Consider the following 27,689-nt stretch of genomic DNA (forward strand, 5'->3'; position numbering starts at 1 on the left):
GAGTGTTCATTCCATAACGTTTTATTTGTTTGATATTCAACACTTTGGCTCTTCATAGTAGGCTTATTTACATTTCAGAAAACAGTCTTCTGTTTTTGTTCTTGAGTCTAATCTCAAGGTCCATTAGCTGTTCTTAAATCATATCATCATCACTAATGGAGTTTGTCCAATTTACATGGGATTGTGGACAAATGTCAAAGAACTTCCTGTCCATGTAGGTCTAAAAGCTGCATTTAGTAACTCCTTGGGAGCTTTCCCTCATATCCCATGTTAAAGAAATTTGGATTCATTAATCAAATCAAATTAATGTAAATGTTATCATCTACAGCATATAATTGAAAGCATAAAACAGCAACTAAATGGTGTTGTTTGTTGTTATACCTTGCATGTAATCATTATTACTTTGTAATGATGTGCTAAAGCTTTTTGTTTTATTCTGTGTTTCTGTTTTACTGCTGCACTGCCAATAACACCGTGGAGACAAATAAACTGACAATTTGATACTTTGAGACTTGACACAATGTGAAATTTTATTACTGCAATCAGTCATGCAAGATTTCATATTTTCAATTAGATTGTTTAAAAAAAAAGAAGTAAGTAATACTCCAAACTGTATGTTGTCATGTTTTGATATTAGGGAGATTTAAGGAAATTATTTTAAGCTTAGATTTGCATACAATGCTTCAAATAAATTCACAAATCAGTACTTTGAAATATAAGCATTGTTAAGTGCTGATAAACTTTCATTATGGCAGATAAGCATTAGGAGTGCACTACATGTGTTAAAGATGTTTTACAGGCAATTTTTCTGTATTTTCTACTTTGCAGTGTAAGCAATATGCAATGCATATGGCCATGTTAACATTTGAATATGCTGCCTTTTGTCCTTTAAAAGTTTAAGATTTCAATGAAAAAAATGTTTTCTGTATCCTCATAATAAACACTAGCACCTTATGGTAAAAGTCTCCATTATTCCAGTGTAACCAAAACTTTGAGAGTGTATTATTTAGCTGCAAATAACAGTAATATCTCCACAAATATAAATAGGTCAGAAAATATATAACAAAGTGATTTGGGGTTGGGGCAACAGATTGTAATTCTTTCTGAGAACAATTCGTTGCTGTATGAGCCTCACTGAACCTGAATATGCAGTATTGTCGAAACAAATGCAAAGGACAACTACACAATTTGACATTAAGACAATACAATAATAATAATAATAATAATAATAATAATAATAATAATAATGAAAGCATGTTACATGTATATGTTTACACTGAAAATCCAACACAAGACTGACTCCAGAAGGTTGAAGACACATATGCACATCACTGAAACACAATCTTATCAGCCTTTTCCCCCGACATTTCTCCAGTCACAAAATAGATTATTAGGTGGAATATATTTGACTTTAATAGATTTCTAAAGGTAAATCTCTATTGTGTGACTGCTTATAAGAAGCATCAGCAATGAGAGAATTTTGTAGTCATACACAGAGTTTGTGGGGTGGGGGGGGGAGCACTACAGAGTTTCACTTTGTTTAAATGGCGAAGTGGAGAGGCCTCGTTCACCTGTTTGGAGCTGGCTGGTGAATGTTCCAAGACAGCCGGGCCGCGATTGGATTTAATAAGGACAAATTGTTAAATTGTTACAATGTAATTTAAAATCTGCTTTAAAAATAAACATACATGTTTATTTATGTTTGTTTGTTTTGTCCATATGTGCTCGTTCCCCAATTGGTAGGCCAGGTCTCAGCTGCTACAATTAGTTTTTTGTTGTTGTTTTTTTGCACCCCACTGGCTCGAATGTCAAACTCTGCCAATGAGCGGAGTTACAGTACAACAACATCCAGAAAACTTACTAAACTAACTAACTTGTCCAGTGCACCTTAATGTTTTAAATTCAATGGAATGCGTTCTTTTACACTGAACTTGGAAAATTTGGGATAGCTCTGTCAAACCCCTCCGCCCAGCACTTTCAGGACTCAGTTATAACTGTGGATCAAATCTTTTTGTAGCCACATTTATAGTCAGTCAAGTGTTTCTCAAATAATTTCTCCACCTATCTAATAAACAGTAAAAAAAAACAATGAAATTATTACATTATATATTTTTCTTTTAGTTGGATGAAAACTGATAGTGAAAGTCACAAGAACAGACAGGTAGGACAGTGTCGTTGATCAAGGGTGAGCTGCTGGGAGCTTCTGAAGGCAGAACAAAGCAAGTTTATCACCAGCTGCATTAGGAAGTACAGATGAAACTCTACAAGACACTACTGTAAATTTGATTAAGCACAAAAAAAGCTCTCACAACGTACAATAAGCAATATATATTCTGTATCAGTCTACTGTAGAACATTCTCTGCTCTTTTATTTACAGAAAAACAAAAGGATGCATTGCATTGAAGTTGGCACACAATAGCAGCGATCAGACTGAGTAGTGAAATTTGCACTTTTGATCTGGCCTATCAGTGTGGTCTCTGCCTGAGTGCAAACTGTCTGTAATTATTTAGAATTATATCAGGGATTAAAGTGCAAAAGACATACACAATAATACTTAATAATAGAAACACACAGTTACACACTCAGCGATGGACGCTCCCTTTTAGTGTAGTCATCCTGCATCATTCAAGATAATATAGATGTTCTGTTGTGACCCTCGGCAGACTGGAGGATGTAGTGGAAGCGTTAATCTACTTGAGGTGAAAGAAGCCGGTTGGTTTTGTTGGTGCAGCCATCAGCATGTTAGCTTGGTTCTTGTGAGTTATGTGGATCTATAATAAATACATAAAATGATTTTGGTAAATGACAATTTTATTATTTGTATTCAAATTCCTTTAAAGTGATGCCTAATATCTGATCTTCTTAGGGAAATGTATAAAATGTCATTAAAAAAAAAGACCTGAGCACTGAATTCTACCTGAATTCTCAGTTCCCAGTTTACTAGGTACACCTATATAAACCTAATCCAGTCCTCCAATAAATCCTCCCATCTTCATGAAGGTTATAGTCTGGCATCGCTAAACCTATCCTCACAGGGCTGTACCAGCGCTGGAATATAGTCTGGCTTATATACTTTTGGATGGGTGAAAAAAAATGTCCCGACTTGTTCTTGTTTGTCCTTCTTTAAACTAATCACAACCGTCCTGTCCCAACGATGCTCTTGCAAAGTAGATAGCAGAAATACCAGAAGGGGGAGGGACATCACGTTGATGTCAGGCCTTATACCAGCAATGTACATCTGTTAAGCCAGACTATTCAGTTCATGTGCATTTTGTGGCGCTGTCATATTGTATGGCAATGACATTGTTTTTAATATCAAGACACTATGAACTGTGAATAACTGGGTGACCGAGATTCGGTTGGTAGTTTGCTATGAATCCCAAGGTTAGTGGATCGATCCTTTTCTTAAGATTGTTTTTGGGGCATTTTAGGCCTTCAATGACAGGACAGCTGAAGAAGTGAAAGGAGAGAGAGAGGGGGAATGACATGCAGCAAAGGGCTGCAGGTCGGAGTCGAACCCTGCCCTGCTGCGTTGGGAGTAAACCTCTACATATGGGCGCCCACTCTACCAACTAAACTATCCGGGAGTCCGAGTGGATTGATCCTTAAGCTTCCCCTGTTCACATAAGCAAATTGCACACAATGTATTGGTGCGATAACTGTAAGTCACTTTGGATAAAATTAATGTGATATAATGTACAAAAAAAGAGAAGCCTCAAACACTTGCTGATTCCACAGAGTGACAGCCCTGATCCCTCACAGATTAAAATTGGCTTCGAGCAGCTCATACAGATAAACATAATCAGGGCGAATACTAACTGTGTTTGTGCTGTAGTGGCGATGTGTCTCTGACACAGTAACCAAATAAATCTATGGATGAATTGAACTATGTTGTACACTACGATGCTGTAACCCCTGGCTTTAACAAATCTAAAATGGGTCTTGACCATAGAAATAACATTCTTTTTCTATGGTCTTGACTCTTGGCACTGAATTAAATTGGTTAATAACACTTACAGTACATGGAGGCTGCATCCAGGGCTCCCCATCAATTTGCATGGGCAAGGCTTTGATTGTCCTGCACACAGGGAGGAGATAAAGTGAGATTTAAATATACTGTACTATTTATACTGTACTTGAACATTGTGTGTCTGTTTACATCAGACTGCATAGAGAGAAACAAAATACCAGGACCACCTGTTGTTGTCTTATTATTATTATTGCCATGATCCACTTGTAGGTAAAAGTAAACAACCTGATGGTAATTTGGGAAGTCTGTGCCAGTCTGTGCCCAGCTCTCTTCAGTCCACTGTAGATCTGTCCCATTTCTATGGCTCCTTCCAGCCCCACCACTTCCAAACGCTCATCACTCATATCTGCGGAGTGACAAAACACACACAGATGACATTTAAAGTGTCTAAAAGATTAAATCAGCTTTAAAAATCAACCAGCGTGACAGGATTCACACGCAATGAGGCAGGGAGGGCTTACTGACAATATTCAGACACAAACAAATGTGGTGATTTATGAAAGTACAGACCTTGAGAGATTGTTTTTAAAAGGTCAGGGTCAGTGATAACCTCACTGTTCTCCACCTCTGGCACACTATCAGGCTTCTTGGACTCGCCCCAAAGGTTGGAGCCTCCGTGCATGCTGGGTATGTTGAGGACAGCTATGCCCTCCAGCGACATGTTGCTCAGGTCCAGGGTCCTCCCACAGCACTGGTGAAGGCAAAAAACAACAACAAGATGTTGACACAACTGAACAAAAGCAATTATGTGAATTTCTGTACAAATATTTAACAGCTACATGACTATATCAGATATTCTAACCTCAATCATTAGACACTCCTTCAACTTCTTACAAGACGCAGAAATGGTCTCAGTAGTGGCAAACTCAAAATACCAAAGTTTGTTCTTCATTCTTAAAAACAACAAAAAACAACAACTTCACCTTTATGGATTTAAAAAAGAGCTCTGTTACACTTTTCATCAGAAAACACTCTTTGTTCACACAGTGAGCATGAATCCTCACCTGCTGTTGAATCTCTGGGGGTGTTTCTCTCTCATGGAATGGAAGCGATGAGCGATAGAGGCATCCTGTCAAAGTCATATTTTCAATAATGTATTCTCGTTTCTGTGTACGTCAAAAAAAAATAGTAAGAAATGTTTTTTGCGCTTAGGGTTTTTTTGGGTTAAAGAAATCCTTCTATAATAATGTGTGATGTTATCATTCTTTCCAGCTGAGACAGTGACTCACCACTCCAATAGAGAAGTAGTTGTTAATGATCTGGAAGGGCACAGGGTCTCCTGCCTCTTGGGGGTCGTCTGGTATCACCTGGATGCTCCAGCGGTCCATGAGAACCAACTGGCTAGCTTCGATCTCCTTCAGGATCTCTCTCAAGTCTGACCCATCGTAGCCTTTCATAGGATTACAGAAGAAGCAGAAGAAGTTAAACTATGGCTCCAAAGGTGCAAATACCTCAGTGATGGTGTCGAGTTAACATGCTGATGGTTTTACCTCCTCCCCAGCGAAGACAGCGAGCCAGGTCATTCCCGGTGCCCAGAGGCAGGACAGCTACTGGAGGATGCACCGGCAGGTTTTCTTTGTCTGAAATCACAGGAACATTTTTTTTTTTTTTTTATATTTAGCCTTAGGGATGGTTATCTTAATTAACTCTCAGAAACCCACAAAAGGAGCCACAGTACCTATAGCATCCAGTAGCCAACCAACGGTGCCGTCTCCTCCACACACCAAGATCCTGTACTCACGCAGGTTGCGGAAGAAGTGTAGTCTGAGAAAACAAAGACAACATTAATGTGGAGAAAGCCAAATGTGTACAGCTAGTAGGTGAAATATTAGTAGCCTTACTATGCTGTCTGTGGGTTTTATTTGTAATCGCGACTTTTTTCTCTGAGTCCCGCCCTTCTGTCCCTTTCGTTTCGGATCTATAATATTCTATAAACTATATATAGAGGTTAAAAATTGCCTACTGTGTGCAGGTATAGTGGTGAAAATTTACTGTACCCTGGTGTAGGACCTCCGTTGGAAAGGTTGTACACTTGACGTGGGTTCAGCAGGTACTGAAACTTCCTGAGCACTCTGTGAAAAACATTGAGACGCACACACACAAATTGACACATCCAGGTGATATGATATTCTATGTGACATAAAAATGAATGCACTGTAGATTTTTTTACACTAAGAGTGAAATAAAGTTACACAAACATATCAAGACTTTGAGCTGCTCACCGTTGACCCTGCTTCCCTCCACTTTTTGGGTTCACAAACACCAGCAGAGGGTGGGTGTCTGGAATCGTGACAATCTGAAGAATACATGACAGATTAAGATCCAATGGATTATATGTAGGCTACTGTATCTCATCTGAAAAACACATACAGTACATGATATGTAAGGATATACGGACATGCTGTGAGTCAGGTCACTGTACACATTTTGTACATAATAACTTTTGAGGCAGTGTCATTTAAACTTCTGCTGCTGTTGAATCATAAAGATTTGGGGGTTTTCAAGGAAAATAGCCTTTGTTTACACATTACTACCATACACCATAACTTCTTTGTGTCCTGTCTCACATTAAAAATTTTGATTTCTTTAATATTCAAACATTATGATGGTATATAGCAATTGCCATAGTAGATATTTTTAGAATTTAGGAATATTCCACTTACACAATGAAGCAGTGTATTTAGACATATTTGAGAAGTGGAATATGCTGCAGGAGTACGTTTTGGTAGTTTTTACCAATGGTACCTTTGTAATATGTTGAAACCAACATGATTTTAAGTTTGTGACAGGTAGTGAGTATTAGGTACTTTAAATACTGGATCAGTGGCCTTGTCTCAGCTGAAGCGGACACAACCATGAGAGGTGTATTTGTCTAGGATTTCATCCAAAACCCAGAACAGAACCAATCAGTTACAAAGACACTGGCACAGTCTTTTTTAACATTAAAATCTTGTGAAAATAACATGACAAATCACTCAAATTACCTCTTCCAAAAGCAATGATATGAAGATTGTAGTTTGAGAAGACAACTTGAAATACACCTCACAGAAAAGACACAAGTGCACAGTTGGAAAAGAAATGCGAGTGTGTAGGAATATGTGACAACGACAGACCTGCAGGATGTGGCCATCAGGGGTGACATTTAACAAGCTAGTGTCCTCCTCCTGCAGGAAACACGGGACAGTTAAACAACAACAGACAATTAACTGACAATAATGAAAAAAATCTAAATCTGATAAAGCCAAATATATATATATATATATATATATATATATATATATATATATACATACACACACACACACACATACTGTTCATATTACCTTTGAGACAGCGTATATGGCCCACGGAGGCAGAATATGATCTCTAAGTTGCCCACAATCACAGGAGGACAAGCCAGAGAAAAGACACTCATCATGACGCTTAAAAAGAGACAAGACTCAGTGAACATACAAAAAAAAGATCCCCCTAATTCATTTATTATTGTCCAAACACGCACACACTCCTCACCATCTCCTGGCACCACACACAACGTTTCCCCGCTACAGTTTTGATCTTCTTGTGGCAAACCTGACACTTGGAAGAGTTGCAGTCAGCTCTGATCCAGTCGTGAGCTGCTACCTGAGACACAGAGGAGTAGAAAAGGAGAGGTTGAGGGAAAGGTGTAATTCACTGCTATTACTTATCTTGTTTTTATTAAGATTAACAGTTTGATAAATGGAAGCGATTACAGGACCATGACAGTTACTTCTTTTTCCATTTCTAATTACCCAGAAAAAAATGCACCTATTCTTCTACTCATAATGTCTAGGCAAGTCTTTAGATGATATCAAACTCCTGTTCCAGGACCAACGTTCACTACAGTGGTGCCAAACCCAACCCAAGCTCTGAATGGCTTCAAGGAAAATGATGTTATAGTTGAATTTAAAATAATCCAAACAGATCACACCCATCTTAGAGCAGCTGTGGAAGTTAAAGTTAAAGACAACGTTTGATTTATGAATTTTTGGATAACCTTTGACAGGTAGACGTGCATCAACAGATTTAATATAGAGCACACATGCACATCAAACCTCCGGCAGCAGCTGACGAAACTTGGCCAGTTCACTGTTGTGATCCATCACAGATCGTGTGTTGTGGTTGCGACACTACACCGGAAAAAGACAGTGAACACATCATTGTCCATGTCTGAGCAAAATCAGGACATTTAGCAGATGTGCAGAGCAGACTGTGCCAGCTGTAATCTGCACTTAAAAAACATGGATGGGCTGCACTTATTGCCGACTAATGCACTTTGGTGTTCCATGTCGGTAAAGTGTTTACTGTTGCTGCCGTTTTGGTCAGTAAAAAGAGAACTGACAGGGATATATTCACATGACAAATGTGAGTATTCAGTTCATTATTGACCTTGACAGTAGTTTGACAACATCATCACCAAAAACTCAAGGTCCATTTAATAGCTTTTTTTTTCTTTTTCTTTTTTTACAGATTTAGTTTAAAAATAAAAAATTCCAAAGATAAGACATTATCATTGTCAGCAAATCTCATGAAATGACCAAAACCAGTATGAATTATTATGAATTAAAGTATTGGCTGTATATCCACAGCCTGATTTTATTTCCATGGAAGTTAGGCTTCATTGTTGTCCAAAAACACACCATTGCACTGGATGATATGTTCTTTCATTACAATTTACATGCACACTGTAGTTTATTTTGAGTCAATCCCACATACAATGTTCTGCTGTCGCAATTATTAATTAATTACAAACGCACCAAATGTATATCAATCTGAAGCAGAAAATAGTACCCAATAAATGCACTATTTCTTCCCTTTTTGTGTGACCATAGAAAACTGTTTGCCCAACTGTTTTAGGGAATTACTTTTTTTTTTTTTTAAACGAAGTGGGAAAACTTATTGAGAGACAATCTAATGTATTGTTGGTTTTGGTTTTTGATTGTTTTTCATACGATATGTAGACAATTTCAAAAATATAGATTATATTTATAAATCCAAAGTAAGTGGGGTTGTTGTGTGTGTCCTTACACCAATCCTCGGTTTAGATTTAACAAAAGTACGAGCACAGGGTTCGGGATTCTTGTTGGCACACTGACTGTGGACGGTGTACTTGCAACCTGAGGAAGAAGAACAAATATTACAGAGGTGACTGAGTTCAATATAAAGCTTCCTCCACTAAAATGTATAGGATTTTATAGCAATAAATATTATACATATAATAATAGACAAATAATAAACAAGATTAAACAAGTGAACTAGAAAGGGTGGGACTCCTCCACTTCTTTTGTACTGTGTGTGAGGTGCGTGGCTGCCCCCTGATGGTGGCTGTGAGAGCTTACAGGTGCAGCAGAGTCCCTGCTTCCCGAGGCCGAGCAGCATGCTCTGACACACACTGCAGTAGGTTGGCCTGTTAAAGTGCTTCATCCTCCAAATATGCTGCCCATCCCTCTCTGTCATCTGCGGGTGAGGGGAAGACAAAAAAAAAAAATAAAAGAAAACAGGACCCATAGCTGATCAAACTAAAATTAGTCTATATCCACGTATACGTCCGGGTTTGCTCCGGTGCCGTCAAAAATTCTGCCGTATGTCCTTTTTTTTCTCCGACAGATGTCTGTTATCTTACGCTTTCTTGGTGTTGTAATTTTAAATTCCAGTGGATTTATCTATGGTTGACTGCTCCTTAGATCTCGGCAGGCTAAATCCAGACAGCCAGCTAGACTATCCGTCCAATCAGAGTTTTCTGTTGCACGACTAAAACAACTTTTGAACATACACATTCCACCAAAACAAGTTCCTTCCCAAAGCTATTTTGCAGCGGCACCAGGGCTCCGTCCGGCCCATGGCAATTGTGATTGGTTTAAAGAAATGCCAATAAACCAGAGCATGTTTTTCTTCCATCCCAGAATGCTGTGTGGACTAGCCAGACCTTCATCCGCTGTGCTCTGGAGGAAGGTCTGGTAATGCAATTCTACACTAAATTGACCCAAAAAAACATTAACATTTAGAGTTGGCTTATTCCTGGCAACATTACCAAAACAGGGGATGTTGTGGGGAAATGTAAGTGTTGTATGTGGCATCAAATGTTTTTGTCCTGTCACCTTCAGTCCAAGCAGAACAAGTAAAGGCACGTTGTTCATGCCTCCCTTCACCCATTCCTCCAGAGTGACAGTCCCACTGTCATCCACATCGATCGCTGTCATCATGTCTTTGAGCACCTGTTCAAATACAAAAACAGCTGGTGGTTATTTCTGGAATAACTCCTGTTTAGTAAACTTCCTTTTACATTTGTCAGCTTCTGTAATTAAGCTGTTATTTTGATGTAAAATAAATCTTCCGTTACAAATCCCACCCCTCATGTAGACCTTTTCTGAAAATTCAGAACTATATCAATAACAGAATTAAAATGAAAAGCTTTAAAATGAAAAGACATCAAAATGAGACTCATACTGGTCTGAGTTCAGTCACGTCCCAGCCCAGGTAATCAGCAGCTCGCATCATCTGGGTGATTATACGATCCACCTCCTGATGGAGAGACAACAGGGTTTACATTCACAGTAACCATATTCATCTTAATCAATGTGAAAAATACTGTCTACGGCTGACAACTTTGTGCTGTACATCCAAAACCAGCCACTCAATCAAAGTAAATATACAACTTCACAAAATTTAAATTCCTGTAAGTTAAACGTAGTCAAATTGCAGCTGGGTCTTATTATTTACTTTTATATGATGATAAAAGGTTGGCTTAGTGTTTACATTTTTTTGTCCTTTGTATAATTAAAGATATTGATTTTGAAAATGGACTGGTTTAGGATTATTGGACTGTTAAGACTTAAATAAGGCTTTTACAATATGCAGAGGAGAAGCAGCGCCGTAAAGGTTTAACGTATTAATAGACCTTTATTTACTGTTTGAACTAATTTGTGGGCTCATATTTTATCCATGTTGCCAGCCGCCGCACCAGCAAGATCCACATAAGGATGTTCACTGTCAGAGGCATTTTCTGTGCAGCTCCTTCAACTTACATATGTAGAAAAAATAAGGAGCTTAGTTATTAAGAACCCCCAATAACTTGACTGTTCAGGGGGGTCCAATGTGTTAAGGGGTCCAAGAACAACATTACATTTTGCAGAACTAACTGCAAACAAGAAATCTATACGGGTAACTGAATAAAAAAACATCCTAAATGCTTTGGTAATTTAGGCATCATAAACACAGAGCAGTTAGAACAACTTGTCAGTGATTCTGAGTAACTTACTGAGCTGTCCAGGAGTTTGTTGCAGTCTTTATCATACAGTTTGAAAGTAACTAGAAAAAAACAAAGTCAGTCAGTAATCCAACTGTTGTTTTTTCAGCTTTTACCTTCCAAATCATTAATCTTACTTATTTATCAGTATTAAAAATGTACATTTAATGCATTTGCACTATAATAAACATGTCACAACGAGTTCAAAAGAAAGATGAAACCAACATTCAAGCTTCTCCCGGGGCTGTCCTTCCTCCAGCACTGAGAAGTAACAGGACACATCACGAAGAAAGACCCCGCCTGAAGATAAAGAAATACTGAATTGTTGGACCAAACTGGAAACCTTTATTACATTCCTGAGGTCTAAAACCACCGTTTTTTCAGTTCCAGAGGAAAATGTATAACTGCAGGATTAAAACTTTAAAAGCAAATATGTTATTAAAGGTGCCCTGCCACATAAAACCGTTTTTAGTTCAATTTTTTTTAAATATGTTAGGTCCATAGTCTTTGTGTTATGTCATGAATGTGAAAATGAACTGCTACCTCTCCTGTCAGCTCTAGCCACTGAAAAGAAAAGCAGAGAAATTAGTCCAAATACAAAAGCTGGTCAGTCTGATGTCATGTTGCCTGAGCCTGATCTGCCCAGTTGCACTGAGTAAAAAATGCTGACAGCTAGGCTCTCATTGGTTAGCTGTTGACCAATCAGAGTCAAGCAGCTTAGCTCGTTGATTATTAATGAGAACTGGCACAAATCGAGCTGAGTCTTCCTGCAGGCTTTCTATACCACGCTAGAATGGTTTGAAACAAGGTAACCAAGGCATTTTTTCCACAAAAAGAGTCCATAGTAGAACTTCAGACATTACCACAAAGTAATGAAATACGTGTGGTAGGGCACCTTTAAAGGCTGGTTACTGGAACAGGTGCACTAATATCCAAAGCTATTCCACGCCTACGGCTTTATTGCAATGATGCAGCACTACAAGATAATAAAAAAAGACAATAAAACAAGTGGGCGTTGGACAAAGTGTCCAAAAAGAAATATTCTTTGTAGCATTCTTTCTTTCTTTGATTATTTGTAGCATGTTATATGGTGCATTCCCAACCACACTCAGAGCTGAGCATGACTGCAAAGCTTTTCCTCTTAGCACCGGCTCCATGCTATCATGTATAAAAAGATCAGGCTTTCAAAATGATTTACCTCCTTTGGGCAGATGGCTCTTTGTGGACCCATGCTCCACATGTTGAAAATACCTAAAAAGGCGTTGGCAAAAATCTGCAGGGAAGTCATCCACTTCTAGGTAGGTCTTAAGAAAGAGACAGAAACCAACTGCATCGACGCACTGTGGAGAGAAATGTAACTCATTGTTGAGACTCAAGGTCAAAACAATAATGTGTTCACATTTAAATTTATTGTAATGCTTTATTTTACCACAACTGTGATTTCTAGACAATTATCTAACAATTTCTGAGAGAAGACTATTTAAAAAATACTAGGAAAGAAACAAAAATCTTGAATTGATTCACTTTGAATTAATACATTTCATATAACGGCTAGCGCAAACCACAGCACAAACATGTCAATTTATATACAGTCAAGCAGACAAACTGACATACATGTAGAATATAATTTCCAGTATTACATAAATATATAATCAATTTTAATTGAAGATTTTCTTTTGAAGAAATTCATGTTTTCTCTATAGTTAATGCCAAATGAAATAGTTATTTTTTTGGAAACTTCCTACAAAATGTGTTACACAAAAATGGGAAATTACCACACCGTAAAATAAAGTAATCGGAGTTACCTCTCCGTTGCTGTACTGGGCCAGCCGACCCCCAGGTTGAAACTCCTTGATCACATCTTTCACCCTCAAACTGCTGTCTGCAAAGAGAACGTCCGAAATGTCAAAAAGTGAGTGAATTAACAAATCAAAAAGGACAGAAGAACATAACTATATTTAATGCCATTAACATTTTTCCTATACGAAGCTGTGCTATCTGTCTGTTCCGTACAGGAATAATAAGAAAATCTAAGGTTGATTAAAAGAATTAAAAGTTGTTAAAATTGAGAGCATAATAATTACATAATTACATCCTAAATGCTAAAACTGGAAACAAATGTGAGATCATCACTAATTGTGGACATAGACGTAATGTGTGTATCCTACATTAAATCTGGGCCATGCTGTCAGAGGTAAAACAGATGTTCTTTCAGAGGTCCAGAGAGGCGTGAGTGTAATTATCCTTCCATCCATTATCCCCCCCCACCCCCCAACACTAAAAGCCTAAAGTACACACTCATTTCATTTCTTTCAAAGCCTCTGAGTGTACAGCTGAATGTTTTTAGCCCCGTACCACTCCTGTCAACAGGTCTATCCAGTTCTGTATTAGCTCAAACTCCAACGGAAAAGCATGCACTTACAGCCTGGAGTTGTTGTTTGTGTTTTTGTGTTGATGCTGAATGATCCTCAGAGGATCTACTGTATGTGGAGCAATTTTGTGTTGAGTAACTTCCTCAGTCATTTATTAGATGTCCGACGCTTATTGATTACTGCTGTTTTCACTTTTTGTGAAAACTGATCTCCCAAAGGAGAGATTCTCAAGTTTGAGAGTAGCTGGAACACATTAAAGTAAGTCAGTGATCCATAAGGGTATAAGAAACGTCTGTACACCCAAATCAATCAGGATGTGCTTTTAAATCCAGTCTCTTAGTTTCTATATATTTAGCACACAAGAGTTATATGTTCCAGCATTTTCCTCCCATTTACTCTCTTCTGTTGGACATGTAAACTGAAGAATAAGTACTCTGATGGATTTAAGTGTGTGAGCTTGTCTTCAAAGTTACACTCTCTTCTTGACTTTGCTTTTCCCTCTACAGTGGTGAAAGTATTCAGATCTTTTCTCTTAGACTTAGACTTAGACTTAGACTTAGACTTCTCTTTATTTATCATTTTGGGATGACTCCCGCAAGGAAATTGAAAATTCCAGCACCAGTTTTAGCAAGAAAGAACAAATTAAAAAATAGATTAAAAAAAGAAAAGAAAAGACAGTATAAAGACAACAAAATAACAATAATGATAATAACAACAATAAGAACATTTGTCAAATAAAACAAACAAAAGACCATAAATTATTATTAAAGTGTCAGTGTTGAGTCCAGTATTGAAGTGATAAAGTGACTAGGTGTGCGTGTATGTATGTATGTATGTGTACTGTGTGTATGTATGTATGTATGTTTACTGTGTATGCATGTATGTATATATGTATGTATATATGTATATATGTATGTATATATGTATGTATGTGTGTATGTATGTATGTATGTATGTATGTGTGTATGTGTAAAGTACTAACATCACGCTGTAAAAATAACAGTAAGCCAATAGCCCACTGTACTTGTATATACTGTTGAGTCTTATTTGTACCAAAACGTATTTTATAAGCTCTTACTGTAATATGTTTTGTATGCAAAAATCTTAATTTTTAAAGTATTTTTAAACCTAGAAACTAAAACTTAATAATTATAATAATAATAATAATAATAATTGTAGTAGAGTACAGGTAGAAAGTGGTATGAAATTTAAAAAAAAAAAAAGAGTTTGTAGTAAGTACAGTACTTGAGTCAATGCACTTAGTTACATTCCACCACTGCAAAAAATACTATTACAGGTAAAAGTCTTGCATTCAAAAATTACGGATGTAGAAAAATATATTTAAAATATCAAAAGTAAAAGAAATGCAATAACAATCATGGTATACATTACAGTAAATTATTTGACAATTGTTACTGATGCGTGAAGTAGTGTTTTACTGTTTTTAGTTGGTCCAGCTGGAACTTATTTCAATTATATTATGTTAAAATGGGAGGTTTAATCTGTAACAATGTGTTACATTTGATGATCTGATTACATGTGTTGTATTTAAAATCTTAATCTACAAAGTAACTTTTGGCTGTCAGATAAACTTGCAGTAAAAAGTACAATAATTGTAGTGGAGTAGAAGTGTAAAGTAACATAAAATGGAAAAGTACAGCATGAGTTCACATATTAAGTTGCATTCCACCTCTGCAAATAATTATTATATATAAACACATATTCAGTCATAAGTGGATCTAAAGGCAGTTGTACATAATAATGCATATTTTGACTGATTTCCCAAAAGAGAGATTGTGTTTTTGTTTTGTCCACCACTCCACGAGCTATGTCAATTGAATATTCCTAAAATCAAAAAATATCTACCATGGCAATTACTATATACCATTATAATGTTTGAATATTAAAGTAATCAAACTTTTTTAGTGCGAGACAGGACAAAAAGAAGTTACGGTGCATGACTAGCAAAACTGTGGCGATGTTTTGTACATGCATGCTTGGTCTCAGAGTTTACATGCACAGGACACCGTATACCATGGAGCTCTGAGGTTCATCACTGGTTTTAAATCCCTCACTCGCCATTGTGAACCGTATGAACGTGTTGGATGGCCTTCTCTATCAACACAAAGTCTTCAACACTAGCATACTTTCGTTTACAGAACAAGGCTATTTTAGGTCTACTTCCATCCTACCTTCTGACCTATATCAGTGTAGATAGTATCGGGACTTACAATCTTTGTTGCCAGGATCTTTTCCTTTTGTCTGTTCCAAAGGTTAGAACTGAGCTGCAGAAAAATGTGTTTAAGTTTGCTGCTCCCTCTACCTGGAACAAGTTACTGAAATCCATGAAACTCAATGAGCTGGTCTCATTGGTTGCTTTTAAGAGGATGACTGATTGAGTGACTTGGTCAATCTTGGTCAACTTGGTCACATTTGGTTGTAGTTGTTTTGCCTGATGAGTTGTGGCTGCCTTTGAGGGATTTGCTGATTCTGTTGCGTTATGTTTTTAGTGTTTTGTGTATTCGTATATATGTGTGGTTGTACCGCTGCCTGTCTTGGCCAGGATACTGTTGAAAAAGAGTTTTTTTATTTTTTTATCTCAATGAGTCTATTCCTGGTTAAATAAAGGTAAATAATAAATAAGAAGAAGAAATCAGGAGACAACCATCTCATTGGCCGGTGCAGTACTGACATGCAGGTTAAAAACGGTTAATTGTAAAGAAAAAAAAGAAAAAAAAAGAAGTTACATGAAAATGTAAAACTTACATTCCATGTAATGCTGCAGCTGGATAAAATCCACAGGAGTCAGGGACCCCTCTGTATCGTCAGAGGAGGCCATGCTGATCAGCTGACTGAGCATAGAGAAGACAGAATGACAGTAAGGGGAACAACAACAGGATGAAGCGTTAACTGTACATGTATGTATGTATGTATGTATGTATGTATGTATGTATGTATGTATGTATGTATGTATGTATGTATGTATGTATGTATATATGTATGTAACTATGTGTCTATGTTTCGGCATGTCCATAGCCTCTTTCCGACCAAGTAGTTACAGGAACGTAGCAATAGGAATAGTCCACTTCTAAACAGTTCTACTAACTATTCTCCCCCAAAAAGGTTTTTTTCCGTTTGCATTCACATTGGCCAAGAGGCCATAGGAACTGACCTTTTGATATTATAACACAGCTATCTAACTTCCACTATGCGGCAAAAGGGAAAAGACCCTGCCCTGAAGTAGGAGCTGAAAGAGTTACAGGAACTGTGGCCAGAACAATTTAATAATCCCCAAATTGGTCCATTCAGAACACTAAATAAAGGGTTCTAGGAACGTTATGTTCTAAAAACGGCAAAAATCCCTCCGGTCGGAAACCGTGGTTACTGCGTCAAGGCTAAGCCTCTTTATATGAGAGTGCGCTCTACCAGGTGAGCCACCCTGGCACCCTAATTTTATTTTTTAACATGTTCAAAATAAACTATACTAAAAAAAGATGCAGGACCATGGAGGTATGGTCTTCCATTTAATAGGTATTAGGTCATCCACTGTGTGCATTAACATAACTGGTTTTCCTTCATTCTTTAAAAGTGAATACCAGACGTGAGTCAAACTCTTCTCTCTTTAGAACCCACTGATCAACCACAGTTTCTGGATCCAGACAGTCTGGGGCTTCCCTTCTAGCTGAGGAATCCAAGGAATCACCGATGACAATAGACCTCAGCAGTCCCACCCCTCCTCCGAGAGATCTTAGGTTCCGGAAGTGACTTTCCCATTCATTTCTTCCATTGACATCTGGAAAAATCTGTATGTAAAGAGTTTTACCCCATGCCTTAGGCTAACCAGCTACGACGTGACTCATAAGCATACAACATACCATTTCAAGTGAAAAAACTAACAGAAAATCCCCCAAAAAGTAAAAAGAACAAGATTGTGTACCTATTTTCCTTTCCATGCAAAGGAACTACTCATCCCATAAACCCCCGCACACCACTGAATAATATCATCGAAGACAACTGCCAAATAGCCTCTTGAACAACTTTCAATCCTTCCAAACAACAGCCTTGCACACTTTTTCCTAGTGATATTGTTTTTTATATAGTGAATGTACAGTTAATAGCAGTTATTTCAGTAGTAATCGTGTAATGATTGATATGACTCATACAGAATGAAGGCTAGTAGCCTAGCTAAAGTGAACGTATTATGTTAACTAACGTTACCAACCTCCCTGCAAAACTCACCACAACTTTGTAGGTCTTGTCCCTCATGCGACAACCTTGAGGAATCGTTTCAGCCCTAAACTTTACATTTTCTTGCCATTGACGTCACTCAGCTCCCCATTAATATACTGCTCATTTTAGCCTAACTTATTATATCTATCTGTAAAAAATTCAGTTTATAATAAAAGCCATCTGTATATATATTCATAGTACATATTCACCTGTAAACTCTGTAAACCATCAGTATATTATGTTCATTGTACATATCTGTAAAAATTCTATTTATAGTAATATCCCCCTGTATATTATATTCAGTAAATATCCAGCTGTAAATCTTGTTCACAATACTTGTTATCTATATATTATATTCATAAGACAAATCTATGTGTAAAATTCTGTTTATAATAGTATTCATTACTATATTTATTCACTACTTATCCATGTCCTGCACTTATGGAATCATTGTATATCCTGCACTTACTGCTATTGCACTTCTGGTTAGACCTTGTTGCCTTGTACCTGTACCTGTGTAATGACAATAAAGTTGAATCTAATCTAATCTAATTAATGTCCAAATGTCCCCAAAATGGTCTCAATTGTTTGTGCTATTATGTTTTTTTGATTTTTGTTTTTAAGTTTTTACACTTTGTAGGTTCCAAGCATGCTGCCGATTAATGTACCCTGGAATCACAGAGTTCTAGCGAGACCACAATTTGAATTTGCTCAGTGAGTTACTCAGGCATCGATTAATGATACTCATTAACTATACCCTTGTAGCCGAGCTGCACCCATCACTTCTCGGCGAGCTAAACAGATGACAACAGTTTAATCTACCAGTTACCAATTTTCAGTTATTGGCTATTTTCTGTTGTATGGTTACATTATGTAAAGATTTGCAAGTGTGTCTTTCAGTGCCTTTTGTGATTTTGATTATAATCACAAAAGGTAAAACAAATGTTATGATAGAGAAAAAAAAACTTAATAAATTAGATAATTCTATTTGCCACTTATATGGGGATTCTACCTACCGACTTCCCACGCTACCTTGCCAAGACCTCTTTGCCACCCTGTGTAAAACTTTCTAGATCCGCCACTGCATAAGGGTCTGTATGTTGCAAAGTTTCAGCCTCTGCTCCGACGATGGATAATTAAGTGTCATCATGAATTAAACACCATGGCTGAAGAGATATTGATATAGATATGTGCTGGTACATGTATCAACCTATATTCTCTGCACAAGTTTCCCTTCCCACAATAAACGCTTTGTAATACCACACAAGCTTCAACCAACAACATACTGTACATCTGGCGAAGCAAATCCCAAATTCAATTAAAACCCATTTTAAGAAGGGGCGTCTATCAGGCAGGAATATAAAGACAGGGTCGGCTACCTGACTGAGTGACATGACAGGCACGACTTTGTCATTAAGGCCCTACTATGCTCTCTAGTGCTGCATAGGTGTTCATCCACAGAGGGAGGTGACCGAAACTGAACTCTAAAGGCTCCTTACCTTTCTCTCTCCTCAGACGCCAGCGGAGGTAGCCTAAATAAAAAGCTGTCCCAAACTCGGAGCTTCACAACAGGAACTTTGATAGACTACGTTGGTTGACGGCAGCTGGAGCTTTAGAGGGTAGCCTAAATGTTTGACGCGGTATTAGAGGATATAAGGGATTAAGAAATGGGTGGAGGAGGAGCTCTCAGCGACATAATTACAGTGAGTGGCACCGCCTTGCGCGTGTACGCGTACACAAACGCAGAAGCCACCCACAGGCACGCGCACCTGTTTGATTTAGCCTATTGTACCCTGCCAACAAGTCAACACATTTTCTAAATACTGCGGCTTTAAGCCTCAAACTCAAAGTGAGGTTTAGGCTCTCTACTATAGCTCCCAGCGTTAACAAAGTGAATGAATGAGTAGATGTAGATTAATTAACTTATAAATTGGCTCTTGAAAAACTCACAGGCATATGTTGTCCCGGTTCTATGCAGAAAAGTTCACAGACACATTAAAATTCAAAATAAACTGAAATGTTGCCGACACATTCAATAGATACATGAACAAAGGGACATACAATCAAACTGTGAGCTAATTTTATTTAAGGGAGACTGAGGTTCTGACATAGATAAGATGTGCTGAAGCAGTGAGTGTAAATGAAAGCGCTGAAGATAAAATCCCACAAACCGAAATAGGAGGCCTGTTTGGCAGCTCGAAGGTTTTCAGAAGCAGTGACACTGTAGGCTAGCATGCTCATTGTTCCAAATACCTGTGCCCAACTAAAAGAGCAATACAAGATATGCAGGCCTATTCGTACACACTGTAGGGCTACCTGTTATGGCCAGAAAATGGTAATGAAAAGACATGTTTTAGTGATGGTAGGCCTATAGGAAATATTCTGCTTGGCATAATAACTATACACATCAAACAGAACGTTTAGGGAACGTTAGGGAACGTTAGTTTTTGGTTCTCTAAAGGTTATTTCAAACTAAACCAAAAACTAACGTTTACTCCGGGTTATAACGCTAATAGTTCCAAAATCACATTCTTATAAAAAATCAGGAATCCATACATTTCCAACTATTTGTAATTTTAGTGTAACTACTGGATGCAAGACGTTTCATACTACTTCACTGTAAAGTCCTACATGAATGTATAAGGACATATACTGCTATCGCCTCGCCGCGGCGGTAGGCGGCGACACGGACTCCAGTTACAATTGGCAGCCGCAGTAAATGAGTAGTAGAAGAAGAAGCAGTTGCTTTGCGCAGGTGTTTACGTTTTTCTACTTCCGTAGCTGCCTAAAGCGGAATAACGTTACTAATCTAACGTAATCCAGAATTTTGAGAAGAAACAGTCGGTCATGTTTCTCATTTTTAATTTAAGCATTAGAAATGCCTGAATGATAAATACAATTAAGGTATTTTGCTGTCCACTTTAGGCACTGTATCGCGAGTTTACCGCGTCGTTCATCGCAGGCAAAGCTAAAGCTAAAGCTAGCGGTGTGTTAGCAGTGGGTCAGCGGCAGTGGACATAATATAATAATCATCGCCTGATCCGCATTTTGTCCAGTATTAATTTAGATTTCAAACAAGGCAGTCATGGCCACTAGGCGTCTGACCGATGCCTTCTTGTTAATGCGGAACAATGCAATCCAAAACCGGCAGATATTGGCTGAGCAAGTGAGTACATACGACCCCCGTCTGAGTACACGTAGCAATGCTGCGGTGAGTGGTCTGCATCGTTTTGACATTTTACCGTGTGTGTTTGCATGTAGCCAGCCAGTCACTGAGCTGTGTTAGCTAGGTACAATAATGTGGTGGTAGCTGCTAGTCATTACTCTGGAAGATTTCTACGCATTCACCTCAAGACTGATTGATTAATGTGACTCAGTGGGATGATGGAGGAGGATGAAGAGGGGTGTGCAGGCATATTTTATTTTGCAGCTCGTAATAGCTAAATGTAAAGATAAATATTAGTAATTATTCCCTCATGTCTACGATAAAAAGGTACGTTTGTAAAATATGTGTTTTGTTAGTATGTGAAAAGCATTTCCACATAGTGTACCTCTCTAGTAAAAAGTGTGCTGTGGCAAGTACACAGTAATTGAATCCAGTCTAGATTAAATTCTGCCTGTAACCTGTACTAACTTGTTCCAGTAGAATGCTGGTGTGCTCCTGTACTTAAAAACATGTCATTAACTTAGGCAAGGGATATTACTGTATCCTGAAAACTACTGCAAAACGTTCAGAAATACTAATAATCCTTGAGTTGACTGTATCTCTAGTGAAGCCATTATTTAAAATAAAGAAATAAAGCAAGAAGGGAAACTCTGCCATGACATTAATAAAGAAACTGTATTTAATGTTGATCAGGCACATTTGGCCAAATACCCAAGTCACATGATAAGGCACAGTGTGAGGGCTGATACAGATCCAGCGTATAGGATCGGTGCAAAAATGTAGACCTACAAGTTATTCACATTCAGTAATTTTTCAATGAATGACTCCTATATATAAAAAAAAATCCTGTCATTATCTACATTTGAACTGTCAATTCCATTGCAGTTTTGTAAAGCACAAGGTAGTCCACAAAGTTTCCTCACATTCCTGGGCACTTTTTTTGAAAGTTCGAGCATGAATAGTGTACAGCTCTCCTGTGTTTGTGATGTGACCTAATGTCTCAAGTAGAGGAGGCCAGGTGCAGGATACAAAGAACAGCCAGCAGGTGCAGGGTGTGTGCAACCATTCACAGTCAGTTGTGAACATTTTAACCAGTTAACTGCACATAGAGGTGGCTCTATTAGCCTGTACACCCAGAGGCACTGGAGGATATCCTATCAGTTGAGGATGCATTGCGTTTGCCTTGGGAAGACGCACACTCAGCTTACTGAAGCTGTTTTAAAATAACTGACTTTGCCAGAAGGCGGCAGGGCCTTTGTCAGTTCAAACAACACATCACACATAAGACATAATTATCCAAAGCAAGGCACAGTGTCTTTTGAATTCACTATTACAAATCAACTTTGCGCTCATTCATTCAAGTTGTTGGTTCTTTTTGTTAAACTCAGCCAACTCAGGTAATCTTGAGGCTCAACCTTTTTTCTTTCTCTTTATTCTCACTGTTTCTTACATATGATTTGTCTAAAGTGGAATTATTCCGCAAGTTCTTTCTAGATAAGTATGATTTATTTTTGCATACAATTTCCAGTTTTGACACTGTTCCACATACCAACAAAAAACACAGGACAAAAGATTAAATTTAATTTCAACAGCTAGACCTTATGTGCTTCTGCTGTACCGTAATTATCATTTCAAATGAATTGATTGTTTAGTGTTTTTTGGTATTCACTGATTTTTCCAGGACTCACTTTCTGTTGCTTCTGTCTCTCTCTTTTTCCTTCTTCCCTATTGGTTGGGGCCAATCTGCTATCTGACAATCACATTAGGAGCTTGATGAGGTACTGTTATTTTTACTTAGTGGTAGAATTACTTAAGAAACATGAAATGATACACCATCATGTTGACAATGTTTTTTATAGAATAATCTGTTTTTGTTTTTAAGTTGGCTGATGATCGAATGGCCCTGGTGTCAGGAATTAGTCTGGATCCTGAAGCGGCCATTGGAGTCACCAAGAAACTGCCCCCCAAATGGGTAGAGTGGGTTAATGAGGTGAAACAAACTTGGAACAGGAATATAGATACTTATCTGTAAAATGCTGACCCATAAAAATACAGTGTCCCTAGTTATAAGATTGAAAGCTCATGCATGCATTTGGAACCCTGTAATCTTAAAATATTGACATTTTCTGTATGACCCCAATAAGTTGTGTACAACGTAAAGTCACATGGCTTTTAACCTTTAAAGTATTTCCTTACAGATCCAGTACGAAATCACACGGGTTCGGCAGAAAATGAAAGATCTGGCCTTACTTCATGACAAGCATATGAATCGACCCACACTTGATGACAGTAGTGAGGAAGAACATGCCATAGAAATCACTACTCAGGAGATTACACAGGTACAGTAATTTATTAGTCTAGTATAGAGTTAATGCTTAGTTTTTGGATAACCTTAAACCTTTTATTTGGAGATATTTTTAGTTGAGCACAAAGTCATAAGAACAGGATATAGTATTGACTGTGTGTCCTCTGATTGTTTGAGGTAGTGGATATGAACACATTTGACAATATTTCATGTTGAAGAGTTTGAAATGAAACATGGAGTTTGTTCTCCTTGCTCACTAATTTTGTGTTTATTGCAGATGTTTCACCGATGCCAGCGAGCTGTGACAGGCCTGCAGTCTCGTTGTGGCCACTGTACCGAGCAGGAGGAGAAGCTACTGCGAAACGTGGTCTCGTCCATAGCACAGAGCCTGCAGGATCTGTCCACCAATTTCAGGCACACACAGTCCGGCTATCTAAAACGTAAGGACTGCAGTAAAAGTGGGACTGGTTTCCTGTGTTCTAATTTCTCACTGTGGCTTCGCACATATTTGTAACTATTACCAAGGTTTTATATCATGTTAATTCTCTTTTATTTTCAAGTTGTTTGTTTTTAATGCCATCTAAGCATCACATCATTGGTTTATATTTCAGGTATGAAGAATCGTGAGGAGAGATCAAAGCACTTTTTTGACTCTGGACCTCTAATGGAAGAGGATGAAGATTTAGCTGTATATGACAAGGTGCTTTTTAGTTCCACCACCATTTTCTTTGGCTCAGGCGTCCTGTACAGTACAATAAAAGCAGAGACACTTTAAAATGTAAGCATGAGTAAGAAAATAACTAAGAAAAACATCCACTATAAGTCCGGGTGCACACTCATGTATTGATGCAGGTATCGCTGTTATCCAAATATAAATTTAGCATTTGTACGTATCAGTTTTTGTCTCTTTTATTAATCCCCACTAGAGAAGGAAATTACGTATATGTCTGGTGAATAAAACTGTAAAAAAAGATGATCTTGGCTGCCTGTGAAGGAAAATTTTGGGGGGGGGGGGGGGGGGGGGGGGGGAGAGAGAAAAAAACATTGGCGTACAGATCAATGTCTTTTTGCTTTTGCCGTAGGGGTGTATTCCAAAATCTGAGTGGCATAGTGAATCTGTTTTTTCTTTTCAATTTTGACAAAGGAAAATTGATCCACAATTTGGCTTGAATAGTGTTTGCTAAGGCTGTGGCTACATGTGCATTTTGGAGTGATAATTGTGTTACTAAAAAAAGTCACTGACTTTTATTCTTTCTTTTGTTTTAGGGGTTCACAGATGACCAGTTAATGCTGGTTGAACAGAACACAGTTATGGTGGAAGAACGAGAGAGGGAAATCCGACAAATAGTGCAGTCCATCTCAGATCTGAATGAGATTTTCCGGGACTTGGCTGGAATGGTGGTGGAACAGGTATTTGAGACAGTCCTGACCCACTTACATAAAATGACTTAATAGAACCAATTAGTAACTATGGCATGAGTCCAGTCACTGGGGAAAAAGGATACTGTCAGGTTATCAGTCAGTTGTACTAATGACTTCCAAAATGTAAAGCATCCTTACATATTGACAACTTGGATTTGTATCAACTGCTTGAATGAGAAGTCAGTGGCAGTGCTACACCAAACTGTTAACAACAGTTAACTGTTAACAACACTGCTAACATACAACATTACCTTTGTTTAAAATAAAGAATTTACAACTAAAATAATTTTCCTCTGATAATTAAATTCCCTCTTCTCCCTCTAGGGCACCGTTCTTGACAGGATTGACTTCAATGTGGAGCAGTCTTGTGTGAAAACAGAAGAAGGAATGAAACAGTTACAAAAGGTACTAGTAAACATGCCAACAACTAATATACTCAGTTGGCTCTACATTTCTGTTATCGATTAGTCAGACCGCTACGATGGCTAGGCTAACATTAGCAATGTTAACTTGAGATTTATTTCATGGCCTATTTTTTTAGATGCATAATAATTTTGTTTGGAAGCTAATAATGAATGTAAACAACCACAAGAGAAAATAAAAAGGTAACTTTCAGTATGCTAATGACATTAACTATTTACAGTAGTACAGTCATTAAATCTGTATAAACACAATTAGTTGCATGATGATAAAACACTAATTTTGATTTTCTTTACAGGCGGAACAGTATCAGAAGAAGAACAGAAAGATGCTGGTCATTTTGATCCTCTTCATCATAGTCATTGTTCTAATTATTATTCTTTTTGGAACAAAGTTTTAATTATGCATTCCTCAGGCTTTTGTTTTCTGTGTGGGTGTTTGTGTTGCATCTGTGTGGACTTGGACTTGTTGGTCTCGGTTCTACCGAAAACAAAGCTGACTGCCTTTCATTCCCACCAACAAACGTCAAGAAGATCCCTTTATAGGTGCACTTTGGGCTGTGTGGATATATTTGTGGTTGAGTTTAATGAAAAACAATCAACAATCTGTATGAGCCTTCGCACCCAAATCGCCAAGACTCTGTGACAGGTTCGTCGGACCTGACTATGTTGACGTGTGTCTTAACAAAAGAAACACAGTTTGTGTTGTATAAAAATGGACTACCAATGTTTAAATGCTAAAGCAGTGTTTTCTGCTTGAACTCAAAGCATGAATTGTGACGTCTGTTGTGTGACACTGCATCATTTCTTTCCAGAATCATTGCGAAAATGTTTCTGTAAGGAAGATCTGACAAGAGCGAATGTGTGTGAAAGACATTACATTTATCCCCAGGTTCAGTATTTTACGTTGGAAGATTAAAGGAAAATGTTTTGTATTAGGACAGTACCAGATATGAATAGAATAGTAATACAGTACCAAAAATATTCCTTTGGTTTAAGTACCACCTGTTTTTTATCCTTTTACTCCACAATTTAAAAATCCTACCGGGATCGTTACTTCAGTTTTGGCATTTTTGGTTTGAGGAAGATGTTGGCAGCCATGAGCATCTTCTACTTGATCTTCTAATTCTAAAATCATACCTGCGTCACACCTGCTGCACTTGTCATGAAGTGCTTATTTTAAAACACTTAATCGTTAATGGTCCTTGCTTAAAGTGCTACCTTTTTTAAACACTTGCAGTTTGCACATATTGAGGCCTAAGGGGAGGGTGGTTGTGTTATGGATGTAATACTACTGTCATCTGTAAGATGAAAATAATTATTTATTTTTAATAACTTTAAATAATCAAGAGATTTAGAGTTGTTCTTTGTCAAGCAGAATTGTTGTATATTGAGAAAAGTGTATCTGTATCTAAATCTAAATCCAACAGTTATTGTCCACTCCACTGAGAAAACCGCAATGTAGCCTAACAAAAGCAGACATATGAAGACAGCATTATAATTTCATTTTAGTTGGCTTGGCTCTGGGAATTACTTTACATGTCCTTGTGTTCTATGAAGACTGATTAGCAAGAATAATGAAGAGCTTTATTTAACATATCTGTACTGGACTCTACACTTTACACATGTTAAATCATTATTGTCTTGATGTGAAGTTTTGTGTGAAAAATGGTTATGTCTTAGTGGTACTCTACCTAAGTTTTGATTTCCAAACAAAACTGTTGAGACGGCAACTTTTTTTGTTTTTTTTAAATAAACCTGGAACATGATGGTTTGTGTGTTTGAATTGCACCATTGATGCATAGATACAGCCAAAAAGATTGAGTAATTGATTATACTATTTTGCTAATTGATAAGTCATTCAAATCACTTTTCAAGCAAAATTGGCAAGTATTTTAGTTTCTGCTTGTCACATGTGAGGATTTGCTGCTTATCTATTTATTATTCTATTGTCTATTTATACACCGAACGATAAATTAAGTTTCAAAAATTAGCAGATTGACCATGAAAATGATCATTATTAGTAGGTTAACTCATAAGTGAGTTGACATGAGATCGAGGTGTTGTTTTGAGAGCAGACAGAGTTGAGTTGCTAATGTTAGCTATAAAAATAAAGAAAATACATTTGTTTTGGGATGCAAAAATTGGGTGTTACTCTTGCTCTTACTGTCACTGATTTGAAAGTAAGGAAGCACCTGAAGTTGAGAGGGCTGTTCGATTATGGAAGACAACAAAAAAAAAATCCCAATCACGATTAGTTTGGTCAATGTTGAAATGGTGATTATTTAACACAATTACACATTAACTTTTGGAAAGATGTTGCAATTATTGAACTTAAACAGTGAAACAAACACATTGAACTGTGATTAATACTTTACCTTTTGACATTATTTCATTCAGAATAAAAGACAAAATAAGAATTTAGCTACTTGCAAAATGTAATGTGCAAAAAATGTATTTGTTTTGTTTTTTGTGATCAG

At 37.5% G+C, this 27,689-nt stretch overlaps 2 protein-coding genes across 9 annotated transcripts; one reads left to right on the plus strand and one right to left on the minus strand.

The window, feature by feature from the left end:
- Window positions 1-730: 730 nt before the first annotated feature.
- LOC116679869 (diacylglycerol kinase alpha) lies at window positions 731-19,657 on the minus strand. 5 transcript variants are annotated; one of them, XM_032509358.1, is made up of 25 exons: window positions 19,397-19,657; window positions 16,434-16,519; window positions 13,101-13,177; window positions 12,494-12,635; window positions 11,521-11,595; window positions 11,308-11,357; window positions 10,497-10,571; window positions 10,148-10,264; window positions 9,389-9,506; window positions 9,078-9,166; window positions 8,105-8,179; window positions 7,542-7,652; window positions 7,355-7,453; window positions 7,145-7,195; window positions 6,254-6,327; window positions 6,029-6,103; window positions 5,710-5,795; window positions 5,522-5,611; window positions 5,261-5,421; window positions 5,036-5,100; window positions 4,834-4,924; window positions 4,542-4,722; window positions 4,257-4,377; window positions 4,019-4,079; window positions 731-2,772 (listed from the first exon to the last, which is right to left on the minus strand). In XM_032509358.1, the coding sequence occupies exons 2-25, from the start codon at window positions 16,504-16,506 to the stop codon at window positions 2,692-2,694; spliced, it is 2,238 nt and encodes a 745-aa protein (XP_032365249.1). In that variant the 5' UTR covers window positions 16,507-16,519; window positions 19,397-19,657; the 3' UTR covers window positions 731-2,691. The 5 variants fall into 5 exon arrangements, with proteins under 5 accessions (XP_032365249.1, XP_032365246.1, XP_032365247.1 ...); XM_032509355.1 differs by having other exon boundaries at window positions 7,016-7,195; window positions 16,434-16,515; window positions 19,397-19,601; XM_032509356.1 differs by having other exon boundaries at window positions 7,016-7,195; window positions 16,434-16,520; window positions 19,397-19,601.
- A 951-nt stretch (window positions 19,658-20,608) lies between these two features.
- LOC116679870 (syntaxin-16) lies at window positions 20,609-26,863 on the plus strand. 4 transcript variants are annotated; one of them, XM_032509360.1, is made up of 9 exons: window positions 20,610-21,108; window positions 22,830-22,841; window positions 22,946-23,053; window positions 23,262-23,402; window positions 23,646-23,808; window positions 23,980-24,068; window positions 24,635-24,778; window positions 25,115-25,195; window positions 25,509-26,863. In XM_032509360.1, exons 1-9 carry the CDS (start codon window positions 20,983-20,985, stop codon window positions 25,608-25,610), a joined length of 966 nt encoding a protein of 321 aa, XP_032365251.1. In that variant the 5' UTR covers window positions 20,610-20,982; the 3' UTR covers window positions 25,611-26,863. The 4 variants fall into 4 exon arrangements, with proteins under 4 accessions (XP_032365252.1, XP_032365251.1, XP_032365254.1 ...); XM_032509362.1 differs by having other exon boundaries at window positions 20,611-21,063; XM_032509361.1 differs by lacking the exon at window positions 22,830-22,841 and having other exon boundaries at window positions 20,609-21,108.
- Window positions 26,864-27,689: the final 826 nt, after the last annotated feature.

Source organism: Etheostoma spectabile, unplaced genomic scaffold (genome assembly GCF_008692095.1).
Source record: "Etheostoma spectabile isolate EspeVRDwgs_2016 unplaced genomic scaffold, UIUC_Espe_1.0 scaffold00018250, whole genome shotgun sequence".
NCBI lineage: Eukaryota > Metazoa > Chordata > Actinopteri > Perciformes > Percidae > Etheostoma > Etheostoma spectabile.

Coding starts and splice junctions, on each gene's coding strand:
- LOC116679870 (XM_032509360.1), top strand. CDS start 20,983: ATGGCCACTAGGCGTCTGACCGATGCCTTCTTGTTAATGCGGAACAAT. Junction 23,054..23,261: donor GGGTAGAGTGGGTTAATGAG/GTGAAACAAACT, acceptor ATTTCCTTACAG/ATCCAGTACGAAATCACACG. Junction 25,196..25,508: donor GAATGAAACAGTTACAAAAG/GTACTAGTAAAC, acceptor TTTTCTTTACAG/GCGGAACAGTATCAGAAGAA.
- LOC116679869 (XM_032509355.1), bottom strand. CDS start 16,506: ATGGCCTCCTCTGACGATACAGAGGGGTCCCTGACTCCTGTGGATTTT. Junction 11,358..11,520: donor GCCCCGGGAGAAGCTTGAAT/GTTGGTTTCATC, acceptor GTTTTTTTCTAG/TTACTTTCAAACTGTATGAT. Junction 7,196..7,354: donor CCATATACGCTGTCTCAAAG/GTAATATGAACA, acceptor TGTTTCCTGCAG/GAGGAGGACACTAGCTTGTT.